Source organism: Onychostruthus taczanowskii, unplaced genomic scaffold (assembly GCF_017590055.1).
Source record: "Onychostruthus taczanowskii isolate IOZ18803 unplaced genomic scaffold, ASM1759005v1 scaffold216, whole genome shotgun sequence".
Lineage (NCBI taxonomy): Eukaryota > Metazoa > Chordata > Aves > Passeriformes > Passeridae > Onychostruthus > Onychostruthus taczanowskii.
The window spans coordinates 1813-28653 of record NW_024499418.1 but is presented as its reverse complement, the minus strand read 5'-3'; the positions used below and the strand labels follow the sequence as shown (position 1 = coordinate 28653).

Sequence of the window (26841 nt, the reverse complement as noted above, 5' to 3'; positions counted from 1 at the left end):
GATGTAAAGCAAAACCACTCAAAGCACAGCTTCATGCCAAACACCACTTTACAGTACATGCTCTGGCCACACTGAGAACTCCAGCTGGACTGGAGGAGAGGTCATCCCCCTCAAGACATTACAAGCACCTACAAACCCTTCAAGCCGGCTGGTGACAACTCCAGTCCCTCAACCCTTCAAGCACTCTGCCTGCCACCTCTCCGTTTCTTGACACACCTCAGTTCTGAGCAGTGAGTTTTTAATCCCAGCTTTCCCCAGAGGGAATTAGCCCCAGGCAATGCAACACCTGCTGTGCACTGGATTTCTGTGTGCTAGAGACCAACACCAGGGCCAAGCTCCTTGGCAACTAAGGCAACTTCCATATATTTTGAGGAGAGGGATGAACAATAAGCACCCAGGTATCACAAGCTTTTCAACTGTTATTTTTCTAAACATCCTTACAAGCATAAGGATGGAAACTGATGCAGGACCATTTCTCTCCCACCAGAAGAAAAAAAAAAGCCAGAAATCTCCACAGCAGCATGACAACTCTACCAAACTATAAAAAACTCCAAACTAGAACAGAACAAACAAATCCAAAACCATTCCCCATTTTCCCTAAAATCCAACATCTTCAATGTTTATGATTATATGAGCATCTTGGGGGAAAAAAACCTACTGGACAACAGAGTCTGTGATGGAGGAAAAGGAAAACAAAAGCTGAGTTCAGGAAATCCCCAAACGGGGACAAGGAAGGTCCAGCTTGACCCAGGCGGTTGCGGCCAGCACCGCTCAAGTGCCTGCCCCAGCAGCAGCACTGCAACAGCAATTCAGGAGCTGCATGAGGCAGGGGGTGCCAGGGGGTGAATGCACCTGAGATCAGCTCAGCAGAGAGCCAGAGCCTCCCTCATTCCCAGCTGCTCAAGCCAGTAGGCTGGGTCAAACCTGGCACTGGCTGACACCGACTCCTGGTGCCAGGCACAGGGAGCCCAGGGCACTGCCAAAAGCTTTCCCAGCAGGAGGAAAACTGAACTGTACAGTAACCCGGGGCATGCTGAGCACCTGCCAGTCGCAAGTGGCTCTCCTTAATACTTTTTTAATTTTTATTTTTTCAACATTCTAACTTTACCCCCTTTTAGTGGTTTTCTTTATCCTTTTTAATTTTTTTTAAATTTTAATTGTGATTAAAACAGGTCTGTCAGGACACTGCATTTACAACGCCACCTACCTGTTGACACTTGATTTCCAACTAGGCAATTAAAGTTTTTAAAGGAAAAAGAATTCATGCAATGGCTCTTCACCTCAGCCAGAAGGTGACATTTTATTCATTGCTGTATCTAGAAAAAACATAATACCCTTGTTTGACATTAAAAATACAGGGAGGGGGAAGCCATAGGGCAGGAACCCTTACTATCAATCCAGCACTGCTCACCCTCAAATTAATACACCTGAATTGTAAATTCATTAAAAATGCCACACAGTTTCTTATATCAACACATCCATGGCCAACAATCCCCTTCCTTCCTTCAACACTCATACACATTTTGGAAGAGAAATCTGGCCCATCCTTTACCTTCTCCAGACATTATCTACCAAATGTGTTGCCAGTCCTGGGTCACCAGCCTTTTAGTCAAGCACTGTTCTTCGCTTAACACATGAAAGAGCTGCAAGTATCCGTACAATATAACAAACAACAGACCATGAACTAAGACCATCACACTGATGTTCTCTTCAATAAATGTTCCTGTACAGAATTTCTAGTCATAGGAAAACTTTATCAATTAATTAAAAAAAAAACAAAAAAACCCAAAGAAATCCACACCCAAAACAAACACCCAACAAAACAAAAACCACCTTCCTTCCCCCAACCAATAAACCCAAAACTTCAGGAGAAAAAACAGGTGAGCTCCACACAGCTGACCAGAGTGCAACACCACATTGGTTCCCAACTGAGGGGATGCAGAATCCACATCAGACAGTACACAAAAATAGGCTAAATGTGACAACAGCTGCACCCAGCACATATCAGTCTGATCACTGATGCACCTTACTGTTGTAATGCCAGTATTACCCACCAAGAAGTCTTTCTTGGGAATGCAGCATCATAAGGAGAAGTCATTGTAGTTGCAAAGCTTTTCCTGAAGGCTAAGGGTTTGTTGGCACGCCAACCACACCAGCTGCTGCACGGCAGCAGGGAGTGAGCGTCTCCCAAGCAGCCCATGGGCACAGGGTTGCCACAGCACCTCCAAAACTGCAACAAAGGGGCAAGTAAAAAACTGAAGAAGGCAGCAGCTTCAGAAATTGCTGTGGTACATAGAAACAGTTGGAGCTGCTTGGGGAGCCTTGCTAATTTTCAGGGTCAGGAAGGGCACCCTTCTAAAACAAAATGTTAAACGTGGAAAAATGCCTAGCAACTGTGGAAGGAGACAAAAAATTCCAAACCAAAGATCATTTATATCTTCACTAGCACCTCCAGCAGACAGTTCCTGCTGGACTGCAACTCCAGCTCAGGGGCACCAGTAGGCATTGCCATAGATGAGGCCATTCCAGCCTGCAGCACTTCTCTTTCCACCACCAGCAGTTACAGAAGATGGCTGGGTGACAAAAACATAGTTTACTTTTTGGGGAGCACTGGCATTAAAGGGTGTGCACATTCCCCCAAGTAACCAGGGTACATGACTCATCTGCAGCAATGCTGACAGCTCAGAAAGAGCACACACAAGCCTGTAATACAGAGTCATAAATACAGCACTAAAATGGCGATGCACGTGAGAGAAGAGCAAAAGTATGCAGTCACCGAGTGCTGCTTTGCGTAACAGGATATTTAGAAATACATTGCGCAGATTGAAGACTTTGCTCCTCTGTCCAGTGGCTGATTCAGCATTTGTCCTCACTTCCAGAAAGTCCGGCTCCTCACCCCACCCCATCCCACTTTAGGGTTGACAGTTCATCAGTGGGAATTCCCTTCCTTGCCCCTGCCAGCAGCCAACATTTTCAGAAGGCTGCCGGCCTGAACAGTACAGCTCACACCAGGCATCTTGAGAATTTCAGGCTCTTTGCCACCCCTGTAAGCTACATCAATCAGCAGCCCAACCACACGGTTGCAGGTTTTAAGTATGTCTGCTTGCAAGTAAAAAAGCTTACTGGAGGCCTTCTGCCCATTAAGAGCTCTTCATCCCCTGTTGTGCAGGGACAGTATTTTACACCTTTATGCAAGGCTGCTGACAAACACAGGGAGTCAGAACAAATCCTCTGTCATATGTTCAGGCATATTATTGCATGCTATCTACCCCAAGTGCCATGGCATTTAATTCAGAAAATATAAACAAGATGTCCATGCTTCAGATTTAAAAGGATACCACCTATAACAGTTACATACTGACTAATAACAGTTAGAGACTGACTGCCTTGAGCTATTGCCATGAGTAAAGACAACAGAATCCCTTTAAAAGATTTAAAGTGTTATGCTTTGTCCACCCTTCAATACAGAAGTTACCATACAAAGCAGTATTTCCAATGATGAAGTAGTTCTGGTTTAGATGAATATGAAGAAAACCCCAAACATGCAATGGCGTACACTTTTTAACCAGATGCAATAATTAAAAATCCAAGGTTAAAAAAAAACAAAAAGCAAACATGAAGTCATCATCAAGTTTTCTGTTTTATTTAAGATTTTAGTTTTAATTCTGAAGAAAGAGGTACATTTCCTTGGTTTTAGTTTTAGCGTCAGGTTATAACCATGTTTATTTATCTGTTTCTTTTTTCCTGTCTTTTCAATACTGCACAAACGTCCAGAAACTACAGGGTTAAGTAAAAGCTGCAGGCAGAGGAGGTCAGAGGTTGCTCCTGATGGTGATCATGTGGCCCCAATGCAGTGCTATCCCAGAGTGCCCTAATCAGGTGAATCTTTAAAAAAAAAAAAAAAAAAAAAAAAAGAGAGACTGACAGAGGAGACAGAAAGACTGAAGTAAATATCACTCGTGTTTCAGCTGCTTATAATTATATTACGTATACACTAGGTATTAAATCTGTGAATACTTTTAAAACATTAAAGTTTACTTGAAATCTAAAGCCAAAATTAAAGAAAAATCTTATTCTCCCCTCTTTAAATCACTCTAGCAACATGCCAGTTACTCATAGCTACAAGTGTTTTGTCTTTCAACACACTTCATGTCAAACTCTGACTGATGCAATAAAATCCCCTGCTCAAAAAAAAAAAAAACCAAAAACAAAAAAACAACGAACCCCAACATAGCAATTTCCCTGTGTAGTGCCACACTGAATGCAAAATAAATGCTGGGCCACTGCTTGTCCCACATGTTCAGTAACTTCATTTAAATTAAATAACTTTATGTTCTTGCATTTGATTCTGCATTGCACTTTTCCCCCTACTGCAGATTGACACTTTTCCACTAGGCAGAAATACTCATGTGCAAAAGACGTAAGACAGTAATATTCTCCTTAAGCATTGAGACTGCATTTTGATTTCTCTCTTTTTTTTTTTTTTTCTTAGAATGGTTAGAAAGTATTTCAAACAGTGTATTTCAAACACTGTTTCTGCAGAAACTTAACAAAAAGAATGGTCATGACCCTGTGATGGCATTGCATTTATGGGGGAAGTTTGATCAGGAACTGGATTCTTCAGAAAGAAAGATATGACAGGGAACAGTAGGTGGGCGTGGGGAGGAGTCAGGGTGGGACACTTCCTGCATTTCTAACGTTTTGGGTCTTATTTTTCTTTTTTTCTTTTTCTTCCTTTCCTAATGACGATCCAGCGCTGAGCTCTGTAGTAGATCTGTGGGGGTTTTACTGGGGGGTCTGAAGGCTGTCTGAAAGCCTGGAGGTGGGGAATGGAAGCTGGTGGGGTTTGAAGGAGGAGAGTAAGGATTCCAACTGGCTCTGTGCAGAGGGATCTGTGTGCCGAAGGGGTTACTGTGGTGCGTCTGTGATGGCGCTGCACTGGGGCCGTCCACCTCTGTGAGGGCCTGAAGAGATTTTAGCCAATGTGGAGGATTGTCATCTTGAAGAGTGTCTAAACTGTTTCCTGTGGAGGCTGGGATACCTAAGAAAAGAAGAAAAAACAGGGATACAGGCAAGTCAGAGGAAAAGCAATAAGTTGACCATGAAGGAGGTCAATTTAACCTAGCAAAAAGCAATAATGAAAAAACATGATTAGTTTGTACAGAAAATGCATTTTACATTATTATGTATAATTACCCTGCCCATAAAAATATTTAACATTAAACTGAGATATGAGAAAGTTCACCCTCAGAGCACTTCTTCATAAAACACACATTTTTCTATCAAACATTCTGCTCAAGAACTGCATCCTTGTCAACATGACCTTACCACACCAAGCTGCCAGTACACTACACGCTTGACCTTTTATTCTGCCTACTTGAATCATGCTTCAGCCTCTCTAACAGGGAGACACAACCAGATAGCCTTATAAAAGAGAGCTTTATAAACAAGTGGAGTATGTCCCTTTTTAAATAACCAAGTCCAGTGATTGCCTTCAGTGCCTCAGGACCAGCGACGCACATACCGGACATGCCATCCAGCACAAGGGACACCTTATAGATTGACCCTACAGGAAAGCACTGATGCACCTGACTGCCTGCAAAGGTCCTGGGCATGCAATGCAAAGGCCTAAGTGACGCTCTGTTATATCTAAAGGTTCCACAAAAATTCCTGGACCCTTGAGATTTTGTGGATGGAAGCTGGAAGAGACCACCGCATACTGACTTTTTTTTTTTTTTTTTTTTTTTTTCCAGATGTAAATCAGTTTGTGCCAAATACCCATTCGATGGTTTGCCAGTGGAGCTGAAGGAGTGAGAAACGGTTACCTGTGATGATTGCGGGGTCCATCCAGCTGCCAGGGCTGTCCCAATTCAGGCTGTCGGTGGTGGCAGTGTTGGACGTTGGTACACTGTGGTTGGCGTTGGAGGGGGAAGAAGCATTGGGCAGTCCACCAAAGTTGATGTTAATGTTCGGTAGAAGTGCCCTTAGCCCGTCCTGCCATTCCTTCATATTTAAACTCTCTACAGAACTGCTGTTGTCTGGGAGATTTACCAACAAAAAAAAATGAAAGATAAAAAAATAAAAAGCTGAAGTTAGAAACAGATGTCCTTCTTTGGTGGGGTATGGGATTTTGCTTTTACTTTTTAAGCTAAGCATTAAATACTTTCTCTGTCCAAAACCTAGGGTCAGTGTTTCCATGACTGATTAATTACTCAGAGGGGCTGGCAGGTTTTAAACAAAGTGTAAGGGAATGGGAGAAAGATATAACTCCTCCCCAATATGTATTTTCCCATATTGATTCAGAGACTCGAATAATCAAGGACACAGTGGCTCTCCCTCTATTACTAAGAGGGGAAAATCTACCAGGTACTTGATGAGAATACTTCTGCTGCAATTTGGCTGCTTTACTGATGGGCAGCAGGCTCAAAAGGGTAATGTGTATCAAAATGAAGAAAGGCTAGGTAGGGCTTTGCAATAGAAATGGAACGTGAGAAACCAGGGAGGCTGAGGAAAATCACAGATGTCTTTTGTTTTGTTATAGCTTGCTCATTCACAGCCCTAGAGATGTTCTTCCGAAGAAAATGATAATGAAGTTGGAAGGAATGAAATTTCCTCTTGCAGTTGAAGAACAGTAGTGAAAATTCTTTAAAGACCTGTCAGAATAATTTCTGACACAGCAGTATCCTCAAAACTTTGGTAACAAGCAAACCAGCCGGACACCAAAGCAGTCAAGTCTCAACTATTTGCCTGAACGCTTCAAGACATATTGATAAAGGACAACAGGATAATGTGGCTATTAGCACTACAGCAAATGATCCCTCAACACAGAAGTCACACCATGCTATCCAGAACAGACTATCTGGTTTGGTGATCCATCTCTTGCTTTCAGTATCTATAATCAGGACAAACCAGACATGAGCACTCCAGCTGCTGTATCCAATACAGCAAGACATATTTCATTAGCTTGTGGTCGGTTATATTTGGAAAGGAAGCGTTAGGCAGTATGTTGCCACATGCTTGTCTTTTTGACAAATATCTAGAATACCCTTTTTTTTTTTCCCCAAACATCTCTGCCTGTCCTGATTGAATAAAGAACCTTGATCTCAATCAGAATTGTTAGATACTTTCATAATACTGCTACTTCTTCAACAACAGAACAGATTTAAGTCTTCCTGGAAAGTTAGAGGATATCACTAACAACCTTATTTTGAAGAGTAAAGAAAGCAGTCTCAATTGCTATCAAAACCTGCCGTGGCAGTTTTTGTAAAACTGAATGTTCAGAAAAAAGTGTCCTGAGCAAATTACCATTTTGTAACTAGAGGGGAAGAAAAAACCCCCAAAACCAAACAAGACGAGTACCTCAAATGCTGTCCTTTCACAGCTCCTCTTTTTTCCTTTGCAACACTAATGCACAAAATAAATGTTTTTAAATAATTCAGTGCCACATGTTTTTCATCAAAACCTACAATCCTGAGATTAAAAATAATAAACCAAAGTTTTAGAAACTATTAGTAGAAAATGCCGTCAAGAGATATTGTTCACAGCCCTCTAGAACATCCACAAGCCCATCTGAGACAAGTTCTAAATTAACTTTTTGGAACAAAAGTAGCCAGCTCACGATCACAGAAATAACTGCAACAAATTCTGAATTGTACACCATTAGTTTCCTTTCTTTTTTTCCTCACTGCTGCTTCCAAAAGCTTGTGCAAAGAAACAAAGCTCTGTTTAATTATTTACTTCTACTGCAACAAAAAAGACACACAGGTCCGTGCATGAGCAAACAGAGTCCTCTCCACACCTGTGAGACGCTGCAAGGGTCTCAGTCACTGACTTTACTAACCCCCAACAAGCCCTCAAAGCTCAGTGCAAGAAAATTAATCTGCAGTAAACTACCTGCAACAGGTCATTGAGGAAGAGTAAGACAAAGCCTGCAGGATGTTATAAGGAACAGGATAGGAAAATTAATGCCATAGGGCATTATGCCTCCCTGGGCTAAGAAAATATGTACATTTTTCTCCTGTTATTCTCCATGTAAAAAGACGTAATACAGCACACATAAGGGTCAAGAAAGCTAGCGAGACACAAGACTCATGAAATGGAAAAGGCTGGCACTTTCTGGTGAGGAGACACTGCTGCCTGAGACAGGCATAGTGCACCACTGCCAGGCACCCTCTACAACACAAAACAACAGGAAATAATAAACTGAGGGAGACTGTTCTTTACCTCAACTGTCCGAACAAAACCTACTTGGATTCATGGAAGTCAAGAGATGAAAAGCCTAAAATGATTCAGTATCTACCAAAACAGTGTTTGCTAACTATAAGAAAGTCAGTTTGATAAAATCTTGTGCTCCTAGGTATAAAAGTGACAAAATATAGAGAATTACAAAAAAGTTATTGTCTTTCCCAAACAGGTGCATTTGTGAGGCTGCAAGGCAAGCTAGGACAAAAACACTGGCTCCTGACACAAAAAACCCCAAGCACCACCCAAGCACCTCTTTGCTGAATTCTGGCAAGTTTTAAACAGCCTAAGTGAAAATGCAAATCCACATCAGAGACAGAAGTTATTTCTACCAAGGGAAGTAATTTCTTCAGAAATCATTACTCATCCCTCAGCTGGTTTGTTCTTCCTGTTAATAACATCTATGCTTCACGATGAAGCTAGGACCACAGTTAAAAATGAGAAAAAGCTAGCTCTCAGTTAAAGCAGATGTATTAAAAAGGCTATTTGCATATTATCTTTCCCTACTTCTACAGTTAACTGGTTGGAAGGAGTAATTTTCTGACTATTAGCAGACTTCTCAGTTAGACATTACAACCTAGGTGTATGAGAACCAATATAACAGTTTCCCTCTCTCAAGAAGTAAAAATGCTGTCTCCTTCCATGGGCTAATCTTAAAAGGCTTAGAGCAGCATGCCCACTGATAGCAGGAAAACACAGAAGAAAACAAGGCAAAACCCAGATAACTGCAAAGAAAGTGTTTTCTATACTAAGATAAATATGAGATTCCTCCCCTTGTGCCCTTTGTCTCCCAAAATAGAGAATAACCTCGTGAAGCATCACTGAAAGCACAAGAAAAGCATTTTCAAACACACAGCCTGCACTCTAGTCTTCCCTCGATGTACATTTCATAATCCTGTCTGGTCTAGTGGAAACTTGCGTTTACAGGGGTGAACAGATCCCACACTTCTAGGACTGAAATTTTCCTGTGTCTGAGGTGGTATGGCAATGTAAAATAAAAGCACTTATGCAAAATGTGCTAAGTCAACCACTGTCTCAGAATGAGAAAATGAAAGAAAAAAAGATTCATCACAAATGCAACTTGTCCATCCAATCAAAATAAAAAGCATTTGAAGTTAACTTAAGAAAAATAAAACACCTGAGAAGCCTGAACATTAATTTGTATAACACTAGTCACTTAATGAATTTCTAAATAAAATAATCGCCCCATTATCACATCCTACCAGACAGTCAAGTAGTTTTACCTCATTCTCTGCCTACAATGCCTTAACACTATTTCTTCAAATCAGGCAAAGCAGTGTGTATTTGGGGGAGAGGCCAGGAAGAGGATTAATGGCCAAGCCAGAATACTGTTCTGTTGCACATAATCACTACTTTTGAACATGTTTGCACAAGTGTCTGCTGCACTGATATGGGCTGTTCTGTGACCTCCAAAATTCTGATAATGACATGGCAATGAAGACCCAAAAGTGTTTCAAATTTGGCTGTGCCACTTTGGTGACACTGATGCACTCAATCTTTTATATTGATGGCACAGCAGAACTTCCAGTTTTCTTGGTGTGAGACAAGCCCACTCAAATGAATATTCCACAGGGACTAGACTATTTCAAATCATTGCACTAATTCTGATACAAGCCTATGGTAAAACCCAAAGCAAAATTCACCCAGTACATGCTTAAGTAAATATGACCAATAGGAAAGATCACAAGACTTACATTATGGGTAAAGCAGGAGCATTTCTCTGCTCTACCTAACTTACATTCCAAGCCATTACAAAAGCCTACTTTCATGCCAATTGAGTAAAAACATTAAATACATTCATACCAAATCCTAAATATTCTAGTCCCCCTGAAAAGCAAACAGTCCTGCAAATCATGGTTACAATTATTTGTTTTTAAAGAACCCATCGGGTATGTTGTATGTGGGACAAAAACACAGTGTGTCCATTACAGAAAAGCATCAAATAAGCAAAATAAAATCAGAGGAAAATCATCACATGAGAGAAAAATAAACTTCTAGCCCATGTCATATACCTGACTGCAAAAAGTGGCAACAAAACAAGGAAAGAGACTATCAAGGTGTATTCAGTAATAGAACAGCTATTTCAACAACTTGCCTGTAAAAAGGCCCTTGTGAAATCTTCAAAGACACTGTACAATAAATTTTGAAGCCAAAGAAAAATTAGAGGAAAAAAAAAAAGAACAGGAAGGACTACCAGGAGTTCACAAAGAGTCTTTCAAGTCAATTAAAAGCAAATGGAGCCACCAGAGAAGCATACCCTTTCAAGTGACATCTCTGGTCCCAGTCTCTGCCTTGTGCCATGTTCAGAGATTTTAAGTGCTTTCCCTGAAACAGCCTATTACCCTATTCTGAGAAGTGACTGGGGCTTCTCTATTTTAGTCTCAAAACAACTTTCCACTGTACTTCTGTTTTGAAAACAGTTGTCCAGTACTTCCCTTTGAGGAGTAGAGAGAAACACAGGACAATTTATCACATCCAAAAAAAGAAATTATGACCATGACATTACATAAACTCAAAAGCTTTTCATTCAGAGGTTGTATACTTAAACATCAACACAACAGTTACGGTAAGAACTATACCTGTTTCATTTCAGTATGAGTAATAAGCTGTTTGCTCATTATTTTTTTTTTTTAATAATGAAAAAAATCCCATTTAAACATCTATGACCTGAAGGATTTCTCTCTCAGCTTCATTGACGCTCTATGACTCCTAGAAATCCTACAATGCTTAAATGAAACAATGAAGTTTCATCCATTCACAGAGACCTAAGAATGTTACAGGCAGATTAGAGAGGATGGAAACTGTCCACATTTAAATAGCAGTGCTGCCGATCAGGAATACAAGTGGCCTCTTCATTATACTAGAGAGACATCTAGTGACAGGAGCACGAGAAGGTAAAGCTGCTTGCAGTGAACCTCTAAAAGCCTCACAAGCAGTGTCTACACATGGGAAACAAATCAGCAATTCACAAAATTCAGATCTGTAAGTGTCATTTCACAGTGTGAATTTCAATGAAAGTCTTACAGTCATGAGATCTAAGAGCTCAGGAAACAAAAGATGCACATGTACATACAATTTATGTACATACACATACCTACAAAACTGGCTTTGGTAGACAAGAGACCAGTCTACCCTCAGCTTTAAAATACTGCAAATAAAGCACATTTTACCTCTATTCCATATTGATTTCCACAGTTATCGCAATTCCACTCAATTTAAAAGACAGCCAAGTAAACAGAAGCACACTATTCTTCAATGCCAAATAAATCCAACTGCAACTTAACTTACCAGTTAGCCAAATTATCAAGTAGAATATACTAATTCTAAAGTATACATTTAAATGGGGAAAATAAGATTTTCTAAATGATTTTTGATGATGATCTGACAGCACAACTTTTAAGCTTTCTGTGACTAAGTAAGTGTTATGAGTCAGAAAATATCATTTATTTTCAGAGGAAATCCCTTCAACATGAGTACAGGGACAGTAAGAAGACTCATATTTGCTTGCATATACAGTGTCAGAATTTTATTAGGCTTGAGAAAAGCTGTGTTACATCAAGTATTCTAGAGAGTTCTTGTGATTGACTTACACTTACCACAGCTCAGGAGGCCAAACCATAATTATAACAGCCAGCAACTCAATTTTAATCTGTAAGCAAATTTTAAATTGAGATTCCAAGTTGTTTTGAAAGACATGATTGACTTCCTACAAAATGTTTCCAGAGCATCCCACATTTTTTATTACTTTTATTACTTTTTAAATTACTTTTATTATTTTTTATTTTCTTATTTCCATAAGAAAATAGGTTTTGGTGCTGATAAGCTTTAATATTACCATAAATCTAAGTGCACCAAGACTTAAGACACTGAAACAAATGAAATAAATACTTGAATCTTAAACACAGAACAATTTGATTAAAAAACTCAGAGAGCATGCAATTCCATTCACCTGAGAAACAAAGTTCATTTTAACCTGAACTGCTTCCTCTCATGTCATGCACCAGAGTTCAATCTCACCAGGTTACCTTGCTTGTCATTAGAACAAACTTTGACTTCAAAGGAAAAGCCCACGTGCACAAATGTACTTGTGAATACACAGATAGATGCATGCATAAATCAAATCAATATATTTGAAAGTGAATACACAGATAGATGCATGCATAAATAAAATCAATATATTTGAAATCTGCCCTATGGGCAATGCAATAACTAGAAATTGCAAAGAAAAACCCCTAGGTCTTCAAATCTATAGTAACTATTATCAAGAGCCTATCATGCTACAGAGATTCTGGATTCCAGGAATATCCCACCAATCAATCAACCCTCTGACTTCAGACTGCAAGACCAGCATTAGCACAATGAAAGCATACTCTGGTAAATGATAAACTCATTTTTAATCTTCCCACATCTGCAAACAATTAAGGCTGATATATATTTGTATATTATTTCAATAATTATGGGAAAATTAACTGCAAGAAAGCCTAGTTTTCACTTCTGTGTCACCTTCCATGTCATGAAATTCATTCTGATTACTAGATGCTATCTTCTAATAGAAGTGACCTATTTGTTAAATAGATTTTTTTAAATTCCTCTGAGGATAATATGAAGTTAAATGAGGCTGTGTAGAAGAAAGCAAGAGATGGCAAGGGATGGGAAAAAAATTTTTATTTTGCCCTCAAATGTGATTTGGCAGTACTGGGAGGAGAAACACTATTTGCAAAGCTGCTCTTTCAGCTGCTGCTATTCCTTCAGGATTCATTTATGCTCCTCCCCCAACACAATTTTCAAAAAGACTGTATTTGCTCTCTCAGTTGCTTTTCAAGCTGGAACACTCAGGAAAAAGTTTATGCAGAAAGCCTTTGAATTATTTTTACTTTTTGCTGAAATGCACCAGTCTTTACTGGTATTTTGTTAAATGGACTCAAAGAGCCCAAGTTTCAGGTCCATGCCAAGGCACAGCCTTTTGTTAGACACTGAGGTGGCAGTGCCAAAGTGCACTCACTTCCCAATCTTTAAAAAGAAAATGCCGTGTTTTTAACATCACTAAGACAGCTGCACCTTTTAACTCATGCCAGTGACCTAATGCATAGTTTGAAGTGACTTCAGAAAAGCGTCTGAGAGAACACAGCACCCAAGGCTAAGCAGCTGCCTGCTGGAGGAAGGAGACACATAAGACAACAGAACTGCCTCTGACACTACTGCAGGGCCATCTCAGTATCTCACCAGTTACCTGGGAAAGGAAACAACCTTTCCATGTTTTGGTGAACCAGTACTAAAGAGGTTCTGCTAACAATAAATAAATAAATAAATCTTCCATCCCTAAAATTTTGGTGAACCAGTACTAAAGAGGTTCTGCTAACAATAAATAAATCTTCCATCCCTAAAACCCAGGCAAAAGCCAACACCTAGTGTAGCTGAAGCTCCTTTTGTGACACTACTACAGACAAAAACAGTCATGAAATTTGATGTGAAAAGCCTCCAGTCTGACTGTTTCTCCCTGTTTCAGGAAAGTTACCAAAAAGGCTGACAGGACTAACAGTCTAGAAGGCAGACTGGGTCAGCTACTCAGCCAACCCCGTGTTTATTTCAAATGCAGTAGTGTTAATGTGACTAGTCACTCCTCTGATACACTGCAGCCAAATTGGAGAATTTTTCTCCCACTTTTTTCTTTGTCACATACATATTCTTCCAAAATAAAATTACACATTTAAAAATAGACATCTTGCTACCCAAAAAAAAAAAGCAAGATGCCTGCCTTTCACTGTCATGTCTAAAATCCTGCAATCAAAGATTTAAAATAAGAGCTTAAAACCAAGCTAGAGATGAAGACAGATATTTATGTATCAAGTCTTATTTGAAACAGTATCACCTATATAATCACAGGAAAACTATTCAACAGGATTTAGAAAACAGTTGCAGTATTAGCACTGAAAAGGCACTGGAAGGAAGGGTGGGTGTGCAAGATGAGATTTTGAAACAGATGGAGACGTAGTAGCAGGACTTAAAGGACAGGTGCTGTGGATGAAGTTTCCTCAGAGATCATGACAAGATTATACCAAGGAAGCCAGGCCTTTGGAGTAAATGTAGGAAGTGTATGGGAGTTAAGGGACAAGACACCAGAGCTAAGAAAAGGAATATCCACAGCGGATTTTGATCTTGACACTGATTTAATATTTTGGAAATTAATTGGAAATTTTATTTTGTTTAAACCTAGATGCATAAGAAAAGAAACTCCTAAACTCCTCCACATAAACAGAAATGAGCAAGCCAAAAGTTTATTTTCAAAATAAACTGCTGAACACTTCTTCACCAGTGAAATAGAAAATTAGTTATGATAGGAAATAAAAGAAGAATGAATTTCAAGGTAGGGATATACAAAAATAGAAAGCATCTTCTGAAGAGGAAGGACAGAGGACTAAGAACCTCCATGGAAAAAAAAAAGGTGCTGTGAGCAAAAGGACTGATGAGAAGAACAGAATGTTCAATAGCAAAGGCTGTATTAACAGTCATCTTCATTGAGGAAACCAGGATATATAAGAACCAGTAGAAGCAATAATGTAAATAGCTCAGGGTGCTTACAGAAGGTGCTTTTCATTTTACAATTTCAAAGCAGTTTCAAATGAGGAATGACCCTGTTATCAGAGCAACACATCTACTTCTGAGAGCAGCTGCTCTGCACTCTGGAAAAGATACAAGCCTTTGGAAATGCCATACGTGGCACGTACAACTATCACTTGTATCAGCTAAAATGTTCACCAGATTTCCTATTTTCAATATTTACCCCTAATCAGAGAAAGACTGCAGGCAGGCCTAGATCTAACCAGGGGGCACAGAAAAGATGACTTTCAGCTGCCATGCTTTCTGCCCAGGTGGTGTTGGAAAGCCAAAGATCAAGGAAGAACACCAAGTGAGCAAGTAGTCTTCTTTAAAAGATTAGGACAGAAAATTAATAGACTAATGTCTTAGTGTTAAGAGTAAGGAAACCAATACTTAAAACAGGCATTAAAGCTTTCATATACTGCCAGGTCACGAGGAAAAGTACAGGAAGATGTTTCATCATGGCATCCAAATAAAGGGATGTGAGGCACCACTGTTTAAGTCACATCCTTTTTGTTACGGTATGGGATCAAATGCCTTTTTTACAACAGCACTTGGAGATTTTTTACAGCATGCAGACCTCAACAGCCATACCGTATGGCCCAAAACCCTCATTTGAAAAGGGACAGTAGCAGAACACTTCCAAAACCCCATATCAAGTTATTATCCTGAGACCACGGGAAAACGTCAGCTGCTATGCCACAAATTCTATTTCCTTCCAAGACTGTATAAAACAAGGCTTGGAGTATTTGTTTGTTTGTTTTCAGGAAATAGAAACAAGTCAGGGAGAGGAGACAAAAAGACAAAGACCAAATAAAAAACCATTCAAACAGAAATGCAATTATGTTGTGGGAAAATAGCAAGTCAGACAAAGAATCTTAGTATTAAAAGGAAATGCTAACCCTTATTCTGCTATGTCATCCTTTTTTTGTGCTGTAGTCTTTAAATAATATGACCACAGCCAACATATCAGCCAAAACAATCTTCCCTTGTTTTACTAAAATCTTGTCTAAAAGGTAGCATTAGGCAAGAAAGGATTTGATGTTCAAGGCAAATTCAACAGCTGGGGAGCATAGAGGCCAGAAAATTTAAAGTAGCAGAAGATGCAACACCATAAATAGTTCAGAAATGGAAGAGCTCAGTACTTTAAGTGGGAAGATGTTGGACCTTCTTAATAAAACTGTCATTACTTTGTCCTCTCTGCTACCAGCTACGGCTTCACAAAAACCTAAATGCAGCCATGACATGAAGACATGCATGCTAATCTGTGTCTGGATAAGGAATGCAACACCACTACCACAGACACTGCTGGGGGACACCCAAAATTATTAGAGCAGTCTACCCATTTATTGTCTCATCTTTAAATATATATCATATCCATCAATAAGGATGTACATATTCAACAGATATAAGCCACAACATGAAAACTAAAACATCTTGAGAGAATGGAATTTTGATTCTTCATTATATTCTATTACACAGACTTATTACATTCAACCCCAATGTACTGAAATATCACGAATAGCTCACAGAAACCTATGGCAGCTTCTGTATCAGTCAGCTGCATGGTTAAAATATCATTATGAACTTTACAATGGTTATCTTCAAAGGCAACGAACAAAATATTTTTCCCCATCCTAAATAAGGTTAAATTCTTTATACTTCGTATCTGTCCGTGTCCACTTGACTCTTTCCCCTATTTAGATTTTTGATATATGTATGATATACATAAATTACCTCTGTTCAACAAGCATTTGGAGAAAGCTTTGATATATGATTTAATTTTTAGGCTGCACTCTGCAGAGTCAGAAACTGGACTTGACGATCCTTGTGGGTCCCTTCCAACTCAGGGGTTTCAATGATTTTTTTGGGAAAAATATATACATATTGTGTAGGAGTAGTCTTGGAAGAGTTCGAACTACCTCATTATTATGGTCTACAGAGAGCTTACAATGAAGTTCTGCATTCAGGGTAATGATGAAATTACTAAATGAAGTAATAGCCAGTGTTTCAAAGCGTCAAGTACTTCATCTTGCATAGAACTAATGGGGAAAGTGGACTAACCATTTTCAACTTTTTCCTAATAATTTTAACTCTGCGAGCTTGTTACTGTACTTCTCTGTAACAAAATCAATGACTATCAACCACTCAGTGAATTCAAGAAATAAAATATAAATATATTTTCAAATTAATATGCATACATCTCATTTTGTAAGCATCTGTCTCAAAACACACTGTTAATCTGAATCCTACCTTATTCTATGATCCCATATCATAGTTATTATTTTTGAACGCACCAACAGGCAGTAGGGTGGCAAAGATGATAGTGCACTAGCTATCAAATTACAAAGAGTTTCCTGTTATCCTATAGTAAAATAAAAATAAAGGCACACACCTACCCACGCTGCTGTCAGTAAATCAGTCTTTCCCTTGGCATTATCTACAGAACAAAGCATAGCTGCTGGCCAATATTCTCAGGATAGCTTGCATACAATCTAGGGTAAGATTGCTTGTGGCAACAATCACACTGTCCATGAGGAAGTCACTGGACTTTTCTCCTGAAGCACAGTTCCACATTTATAATTTCACAGTAAACCATCTAATCAATCCCACTCCAGAAGGCAGCAATAAACTTAAATCATCTCTGAAAATGAACAACATGAAACATCTGCTACAGTTTGAAAAATGACACAGTGGGGGAAGGAAAAAAAAAGTTACTCTGGGAGTCAATCAACCAAAAAGTTCATTTAAATATGGGTTGGGGACAAATGTATGCCTGATAAATATGACACATTTCAAGTACATGCATAATAAATCTATGAAGTCAATCATGTGTCATTGTGTCATTTCACTGGAAACTGCAGAATTAGTTATTAACTACTTCCTCTGAAAAACAAGCAACCAAATTCCACATAGAAATTATTTTGAAGTGAGAGCTTAATTTAAAAAAAATGTAGGTAATTCCTGTGTTCCTACATCACAGAACAGACCTGCCCTGAAGCTGTGAGTTTATGAATACAGCACAGCTCTGTTTCTCAAATAAACAAAAGACAGTTTCAGCAAATTACAGTTAATATATCACACATGAGCATTTCAAATTCCGGTGAATAATAATGTCTAAAGTAGAAACAGCAGCAGTTTAAAATATACCATTTTCTTAATACAAGCTTCCATACACAAATACACCTACTGAAACCAACTCAAATTTAGAAAGCCTAGAAAATACTATACTAACATATGAATTTATAGAAGTTATTAGATCTGCTTGTTTTGACATAAATGAAAAGCTTCAAAAGGGTTGATTAAATAGAGCAAGCAGACAGACTCATGTGCCTGTTCCCACCCCCTTTATTTTTTGCTTACCAGTAACTAGTCCAATATTAGCTACTTTAGGAATTTATAATCCTGTAAAAAACTGTGATCAAAGACCTTAAGAAACATGTGGCTTTACAGCAGTAGAGGGTCTCTGCTACAAGACAGAATGTGAAGTTTCACCTGCACTTGGTTTCTTTTCCTGTTATAGCTGAACCAGCCAAGTTGGTAACATTGACTAAATGTTACCAACTAACTAACTTCACTAACATTGACTAAAACACCCTAATATAGGCTACCAAAAGAGCCAAGAGAAAGGAACTTCAGGTCCAGTACAACTTACTGTTCCATACAGCTAAACAGCTGCTATGAGATGCACTGCCTTTCTAGCAGGTCAGCTAGGATGTGATAAAGTCTTACACACATGAGTTCTCTGTACTTGGATACCACTTTCTTTCCCCAACCCCACCAGATAGATGTATCTGTAAATTGCATGAGGAAACTAGGAAAATTCTGTAATTAAATACTTGCTACTGACAGACTAAAACAAAAAAAAAGAACATGAATTATTTTTTCAAACAGAAGATAAAAGGGATTCATTGAGAGACTAGAGGCAGATTAAAAAAACAACCCAAAAAAAACCTGGAAACTATCAAGTCAGCACACAAGAAAAGAGCCATGAGGTCATCTCCTGACTTTCAAAATATTCGTACTTCTGAAGCAGTTAGAGCACTAAAATAAATATAAATAATAAAAACCCATAACCCAGGAAATTACACCAGAACTGACAGTTCAGCTGATTTCTGGCAGCAGGAAAAAGAAAAAGGAGTAATCTACCCTTGTGCAAAATAGCCTTTTTTCAAGATATATCAAAGCTGATGTATATCAGCTGAGAAGTGTTTGCACTGCAACAACTACTATCGAATTGTCAGCCAGTCAACTAACAATATTTTCTATAACAAGAGATTAAAACCAACACAAAGGAACTTTCCATGGTTAGTACAGCATATGTCTGTTTTGGTTTTAGCACAATATTTGCCGAAAATATTTTTGGATTAATTGGTTGTAGCAGTTGCATACAAAAAAAGGACATACTTAAATATCAATTATTTTACCTTAAAACATATGGGGGAAGCACATGGCCTGGGGCTGTGCATCAACCAGTACCACACAACCTGCTTTTCAGAAGTCTAAAAAAAGATCTACAAGTCTCCTACAAACACAAAAATTCGACTTCCAAACTGCTAACTAAAATTAAAATAATGCAATACTTCTGCAAACTTGGAATCAACCTGAACAGATCTTTTTCAACACTACAGGATTTCTCTGGTCCCCGAGGTCAAAAGAGAGTCATGTTACCGACCCCTCAAAGTAGAAGTTTTTACAACTGAGTGGTAGAGTTGAAAAGTGATGTCCTGTTGTTTTTCTGTAAGTTGTATGTGGTTTAGAGGAAAGGGAGCAACAGTGCAGCTGTGGATGCTGTACTTTGTTACTCCATGCCAGCAACAACAACTTTTTTTGTGCGACCAATATCAGACATTTTAGGCTTAAAACTTTGCTACTGCCAGTGTAAAGAGTTTTGAATTACTTGCACTAGCAGTACGGACCATGTTTATACTTGAATTAGCCTAAAGACCCTTCAACAGTATAGTAACTGCAACAAGGCTTCAAAGAGGATAATGTAGAGCAAAGTAACAGCCAAAACTAGTTCTTGTACTAGAGCACCAAAAATCCCCACTACCTTTTTCCTAGGTCACTTTCTTATAGTAAAGCTAGTACTTCTAAAACCCATGGAAAGAAAGCAATTCTGGCAACATCTCATGCAGCAGTTTTCTCCACCTCAAGGCTACAAGAGCTAAGAGAGACTTTATACCTGCAGTTCATTATTCATGTAATACAACTTTTTCCCCTGTTACAAGAAAATAATTTGTTTGGGACAAGCTAAATTGGAAGTAGGGAAGAGCTTCAAACCCCAGAAGTAAATTTTTAATCAAGACAATTATTGTTACAATTAGCTCCTTAGCTGCAATGTTTGATGCAAGAGCCTATTAATCCACTCCTATTAGGGCAGCCTAAACTGGCCTGACTGCACATTCCTTTTTCTCCAACATCACAGCCCTCAGAATCAGGATGAATCCTCTTACACACATTGCAAGCGTCCATTCAGTGAAGATTAGCATAATATTAAGGCCATCTGAAGTACAGAAATTAACAGCACTGAATGTTTTACTGTGCAGCCATTCAGTTATGCACAAGAGGGAATGACCCAGACAAGACATCTGGCACAAGTTACCATCATTACAATTTTTTCCATGACTTTAAGAACTCTGGTCAACACCTGCATGCCAACGTGAAAGTCACAATGCACTTCCAGGGCCTATTCTTAAATAAAGCCAGTCTGGCAAGACTGAAGAACCAAAATACCAATCTGCTTTGGCACAAAATTAAGCGGGCACATAATACTCCACCTTCCTTATAAAGCTCAACATTTACAAGGCTAAATATCCAGTTAATTTTTTTTTTAATATAAAGGACCTATTTAAAACAATATTACTCTCTCTGTTCATAACCTAGTACGACAGTCAAGAGATAACAGTCTACTGCTTGTTGCTAGCTATTTCCTTTTCCTGTTCTGACTCAAGAGAAGCTGAGAGCATGAATTAAGTCATTCACCACTGTTCCTATTCACCTACCTGATATAGGGATCCCTCCCAGACCTGTGCTGTGTTGTGGTGGGAGATTCAAGTCCAAGAAATTACTATTTGAGGTGGGATTTGCTGTGTGGTTCAAGTGCATGATGCTATTGCGTGGGAAGGCCATCCAAGGATAGCGAGCTGCTTGGCCTGGAAAACTGAAGGAGTTGTAAACTGCTCGATGCTGTTGAAACTGTGGAAACCTCTGTGGCATGACTGGAAAGGTGCTACTGAGAGAGTTGGCATTTGTGGGTGCAGCAGGATGCAGGAATCCAGAACCTGGCCCTTTGGCAGTTGTAGTGTGTGGGGTAGGGTTCTGAAGAGATGTGGGCGAAAGGGAAGGTTGGTCTTGGACTGACAGTTCCTTCTCAATCAGGTCTGCTAAGGCTTTGCGGGTGATGTCAAAGGGATCAAACCCTAAGTCGTCCTCTTGCTGTTTGGAGGAACCAAACCCAAAAGCTGCTTGCCAGTCTGTGGAGGAGGATACTGGTATAGTTTCTGTTGGAGAAGAAAGGAACAGGATTTAGAACAAGAATCAGAAATCATTTTTCCATATAAAAACTTCAGCCTGTGTATCTGACTGCGGTCTTTTATCTTCCATATAATACTACTTTATACATTCCCCAAAGGCACCTTATTCATCAGCTCAGAATGCCATTTTCAGATCAAACTGTCATAGACTTCTACTAAAGGTGAAGTGCTAGAAGTAGTAAATAACATTTTTACTGCACAGCTGCACTGTTCTTTAACTATGGAAAAACCTAATCCAGAAAGTACTTTCAGGAATAGTCCCAAGTAGAAAGAGACCAATGACCACTTGCTTAGAACCTTCTATATCCCATACTACTTAATGGAAGTGTGAATAAGCAACATTTAAATAAGGCTGTTACTCAGTTCAGTATTTTGCTTTTAAGATTAATGCTGTGAAAAAAATGATAAGCAGGATGTTCCCTCTCAAAAGAAATAACCTCAGAGCAGTAGTTTAAAAAAACCCCAAAACCAACAAAGACAAACAAAACCCACAAAAAAATCCTCTACTGCCTACCATTATGAAGAGAAACAAGCCAAATTCTTGAGAAGACACAGTGATAAAATAAGAAAAGGGAACCACATTACAAGATATTGTTAAATATTTTGAGGCACTGCTGCAAAAAAAAGTTATCAGAATCTGTCTTCATTTTCAGTTACTACTTCTTTTCATGACTGTGTTAAGTTTGCTATTCAGGTTCAGTGAATTCTGGTCTATTTTCACATTATTTTTCCTCAAAATTGTGGTCAGGCCACCTGCTAAGTACAGGGTGGCATCGCTCGCAACATTAACTCCCTCTGCTGGTAGGGACCTGGTCTGCTGCTGTTAGAAGGTTCAGTATCCTCTCAGAGAAGAAATCAACACTTCTATTTTCACTCTAAAATCCATGATGATAAAGAGTTGCTAGACCAACAAGAACTTATCCTTTGCATTCTTACTTAAACCACAACCATACACTTTGTATTAACTATGATCTCTACTACCTGGAAATGATCTCTCACTGCTACTTAATCCTAACACAACTGGTGCATCAAGGGCCTTAGCAGAGAGGCATTTTCTTGGTAATAAATATTGTTTACAAACAGAATTATGATATCCAGGAGCAAGATAAACATCAAAAGATGACTAATCACTAAGTAAACCAACTATATAATATTATTTGCATTCAATTTTTACTGATACTGTTTCATTTAGTTTTCTAACAATTCCCTCAGAGTTATCTGTGAGCTCTTCAATACTGTTAACCATTCCCAAGACTATATAATCACAACTAAAACAATGCTTCATGCACATGACAAGGTACTGCATAGGAGAGTACCTGAAAAACACAGGCAACTTTCAGCTGATGAAATTAAACCTAACTTGTCTGAATTTATAGAATCTCCATGTATTTTCCCCCCCTCTCAATAAAAACCTGTAACACTAAATATTAAAGCATACATGTCACACCCTATGCATGTTGCTAAGAAAAACTAAAATAAGCACTCTGATAATTTAGCCATGCAGCTTGAAAGCTCTTCAAAGTTTCTTTAAGAAGAAACCCTTAGGTCACTGCAATTCATCTGCAGTTAAGTGACAAATTTTAACCATTTGTAAGGGGGGAAAACACAGTATGGAACAAGTCCTAGAGTTTTAGGTTCTACAGAGTTTTAAGCTCCGTACAACTCTGCACAAGTTTTAAGCAACTGCAAAAGCAAACAAAACCCAGCCATGTAACCTGTGGATGTACCTGATGTGAAGAGGCTCTGTGGTTCTGGTGCTGTGGGCCAGTCACTCGAAGTCTGTGGAGAGCTGGGGAATGGAGGAAGCCCACTAGGGATGGGGTTAGGGTGCCGGAAGTTGTCAGAGAAGAGTGACTGTGATTCTGTTACAGCCCCTTCAAAAGGAGACCGTGCACTGTGATTAGATGAACTGATGGGTATAACTGGATTGGATTTTGTTAAACCAGGTGGTGGTGAAGGTGTGTCACTGTTTGTTATCTACAAGCAAGAGAGAAAGAGAAAAATTAGGACATGAATTTATATATAAAATATTCTTCACTAACTCAGATGAAAAGTTTCCTCAAAAATCCTGGCCACAATTAGGCTTGTTAATATATAGCTCAGCACAAGGTTAAACAAAAAAAAAAAAATCAACTCTGCAATAGCATTTTTAAATTCTGTTTAAAATTTTCACAGAATAGAGTGGAAAAAGCTCTCTGAAATCATTGAGTCAAACTTATGACTAAACACCACCTTGTCAACTAGATCATGGCACTAAGTGCCACCTGTCTTTTCTTAAACACCTCCAGAGATGGAGACTCCAACACCTCATGGGACAGCCCATTCCAATGCCCAATTATGATCACTTCAGAAAATAATACAACTTGCAGTTGGAGAAGCAAGTAAGTCCTCAAACCCACTTGTTACTTTCAGAGCACTTATCTTTGTGTCTTACCTGCTGAGAGCTGTCACCATTTCCTATACTGAGGGAATCTGAAGGTTTATCGATAGGGCTGCAAAAGTGGGAGGGAAAAAGACAGTAAGAGACTCAACTATTTAACATGAAAAATCAACACTTGCTTTTGAAGGGGAAGAAAAGCCTTAAAATTAAGACAAAATTTAAAAAGTAGGGATTGAGGACTTTTTTATTATTATTTTTTATTTATTATTTATTTTTATAAGACTGCTTTTTTAATCATAAGCATTCTAATAATTTGTCATATACTGTAATACTTCTTTTCACCACTCTCCATTCTGCTTGACTGCCTTAAGGAACAAAAGTAAAGTTTTGAACATGTTCATAGCAGCTCTATGCCATAAAAAAACCCTAGAAGTCTATACTATGACAGTATTTTGTAATAGTCAGTTCCATCTACGATACTACTGTAAAGAAACTGGAAAAGATATATTTTCCAAACACACAAGTTTTCCGTTTCCATACAAATCCTAAATAAATCTGGGAGAGATAAGTCATTAAATTAATGATTTAGTCTTGGTGGCAAGTTAAGCTTCCCACCAGCCTTTAAGATTAAGGTTTGAGATGACAGAAGGGAAAAAAAAACATAGCATAAAAAACTGCCAAGAATAAGGCTAATATAAGATACAGCAGAAAACCACCTCAGAGAGCCATTCACTGTAAATTGTTGTGATTTGGCTGAAATGGCACATCTCAGGATTCAAGATTCTTACGGGCATCTGTGATGCTAAATACCACGCTAATGAAATGGTATTATTGAAGTTCACACTAAAATCTTTGCTTTGCAACTTCAAGGTACTCTCATTTTCATCTACCCACGAGAAAAGATGCACAAGCATCAGGCTCCACAGGCCAATACACTGATTCTACAAACAAGCATCAGGAGAAAGAACATGAATTTCAGTTCCACTAAGAGGCCACAATGGGATACAAGTCAAATTACAGTAATGACATTGAAAAATATATGTAACAATTTCTTTTAACTGGGTGCAGACTTCAGATTCTAGATACACCTTGTTTTCAAACAGCCCTTGGTGCTGCAAACTTTAATTACTGCATACAGCCATAGAGTAAAGTCAACTATTCATAAGATTTCTTCCACTTTAATTTTCCCCCTCACCCCAAAATGACTAAACAAAACCCAGCAGAATTCACCATTCTGAAAGAAACTGTGTAAGAGTAATCAATACCTTTTTTTGTGAAAAAAGAATACTGATTGAGTCAGTATCTCAGATAAATTCAGCTGAAATACTTATGACTATGAAAGAAAAATCACTGTATTACTCCAGTGAACATTTACAAATACTCTCTACTACCCAATAGCATGAATAAAGCTCTTCCATTTGAAACACACTACTTTTTGTTAGTAATTTCTAAATTCCTATAGCACAGAAGTCTGCTGTAGACTCTTCATTACACAATCAATTCTGATTGAAGAGCTGATATTCCAGTCAAATTCTTTTCCTACAGAGCTAACATTCACCATACTGCAGTTCAAAAAGCTATGAGTAAGACAACTTTTACTGACAATCTAAATGATGAAAATGTCTATTATACTTGAACCTGCCTAAGGAGCCTTTATTTGCAAGAGAGACTTCCAGCCCTCAGGAGTAAGGCTCATTATCTATTGACTACAATATTTTTATTTGCATTAAACACATTATTTTCAGGAAAAAAGAGGAATGGCACATCACTACTGAGATGCAATTCACAGGCTCTCTGATCACTCCTCAGTGGACAGCTATTTAGCCTAACAAGAAGGTACCACTTCCAACAGCACTCTCCATTTTAATGCATTGGTTCAATATTGATTTAAAATGAAGATTGGCTACCTAATCAGCAGCACCACTGCTTGAAATATTAGGGTTTACCTTGCTTTTTTCCCATCCAGCCTCTGAATGAGGCTAATGTTTATTACCTAAAGGGGTCCATAAAAACAAACCAGCATAACTACAGACTAAGATTGTAACTGCTAGTGATTCATAAGGTGGAAGAGGACACCAGTTCTACTCAAGAAGGGCATCAAAAAATAAAAAAAATGTTGTCTGGCAATAAGATTATTGTAAACAGATGAATTACTTCCTCTACACAAAGAAGCCTCAGTTTAATCTGCTGCCCTGTTGTCCCTCTGAGTGGTAATTGGGGAGCCCTTTCCTCTGTGTTGTGTTTCTGGAACACATCACTGGAAGGAAGTAAGATATTTTAGCCCTAACATTTAACTTTCCTCTACTGAAGCTTTTCCAAGTCACAAGCCTCCTGATGTACAGCAAATAGTGTGCTACTTTTGTGGAAGCTTCTGTATAGAAGAAAGGACAGGCTCAGCTCTGAATGGGCCTGTGCAGCTGTACAAGCTGTTGATCCCCTGGTTATTCTGCTCCCCTCAGCCACTACCTGTACTGTCACTCACTAATTTCATGTCAGGGTTCTCCTGCAGAGTCTGCCAATCAGTCTTTTTGACATGGGCTACACTAAGCCCAGCTTTTTGTGACCTGATCAGGATTTGTATCCAGCTCTCCAACCAGAGAGACTGAAGAATCACTCCCTCCACACGAATCAGTGAGAGAGAAAGCAAGCTGTCTGAAGTACAAAAGGCAGCACAATTACCCGAAATCTGAGTCTGCACCATCTGGAGTCATGTGTTCTGGGTCTGTGCCATTTTCTAATATAGGAGGCGTTTTCCTGTGTTCCATTGTTAAACCGTTGGCCGATTTACTTGAACTCTGTAATGATGGCCAGGCATCTTTGTTATTACTGTTGGGTCTGGAAAAAGGCAAGAGTAAAATAAAAAAAAAATAGAAGAGTTCAAGTTATGAAGAAAGTGTTTTAAAAATTGTAAACACTGGGGAAATAAATCTTTGTGCCAGACAATCCATAAGAATAGATTTATCTGGATATTATTTCTCCGATTTTAAAAGGTGATGACATAAAAAAATAAGTGGGATAGGGTAGAGAGAAAACCAGAGGGAATTCTGTTTTCTTTCCTGAATAGAT

The 26841-nt window shown here is 38.7% G+C and overlaps 1 protein-coding gene across 1 annotated transcript; it reads right to left on the bottom strand.

The window, feature by feature from the left end:
- Positions 1 to 3627: 3627 nt before the first annotated feature.
- Positions 3628 to 26604, bottom strand: CNOT4 (CCR4-NOT transcription complex subunit 4). Its single transcript, XM_041404610.1, has 6 exons — positions 26455 to 26604; positions 23830 to 23887; positions 23123 to 23372; positions 20865 to 21362; positions 5826 to 6038; positions 3628 to 5041 (listed from the first exon to the last, which is right to left on the bottom strand). Exons 1-6 carry the CDS (start codon positions 26538 to 26540, stop codon positions 4740 to 4742), a joined length of 1407 nt encoding a protein of 468 aa, XP_041260544.1. The 5' UTR covers positions 26541 to 26604; the 3' UTR covers positions 3628 to 4739.
- Between the last annotated feature and the right edge of the window lie 237 nt (positions 26605 to 26841).

Bases quoted from the DNA above. Each gene is read 5' to 3' on its own strand.
- CNOT4 (XM_041404610.1), bottom strand. From the start codon at position 26,540: ATGGAACACAGGAAAACGCCTCCTATATTAGAAAATGGCACAGACCCA. The intron at 23,373-23,829 runs GTAAGACACAAA...TCTTGCTTGTAG, and splicing joins ATGGTGACAGCTCTCAGCAG to ATAACAAACAGTGACACACC. The intron at 5,042-5,825 runs GTAACCGTTTCT...TTCTTTTCTTAG, and splicing joins GGACCCCGCAATCATCACAG to GTATCCCAGCCTCCACAGGA.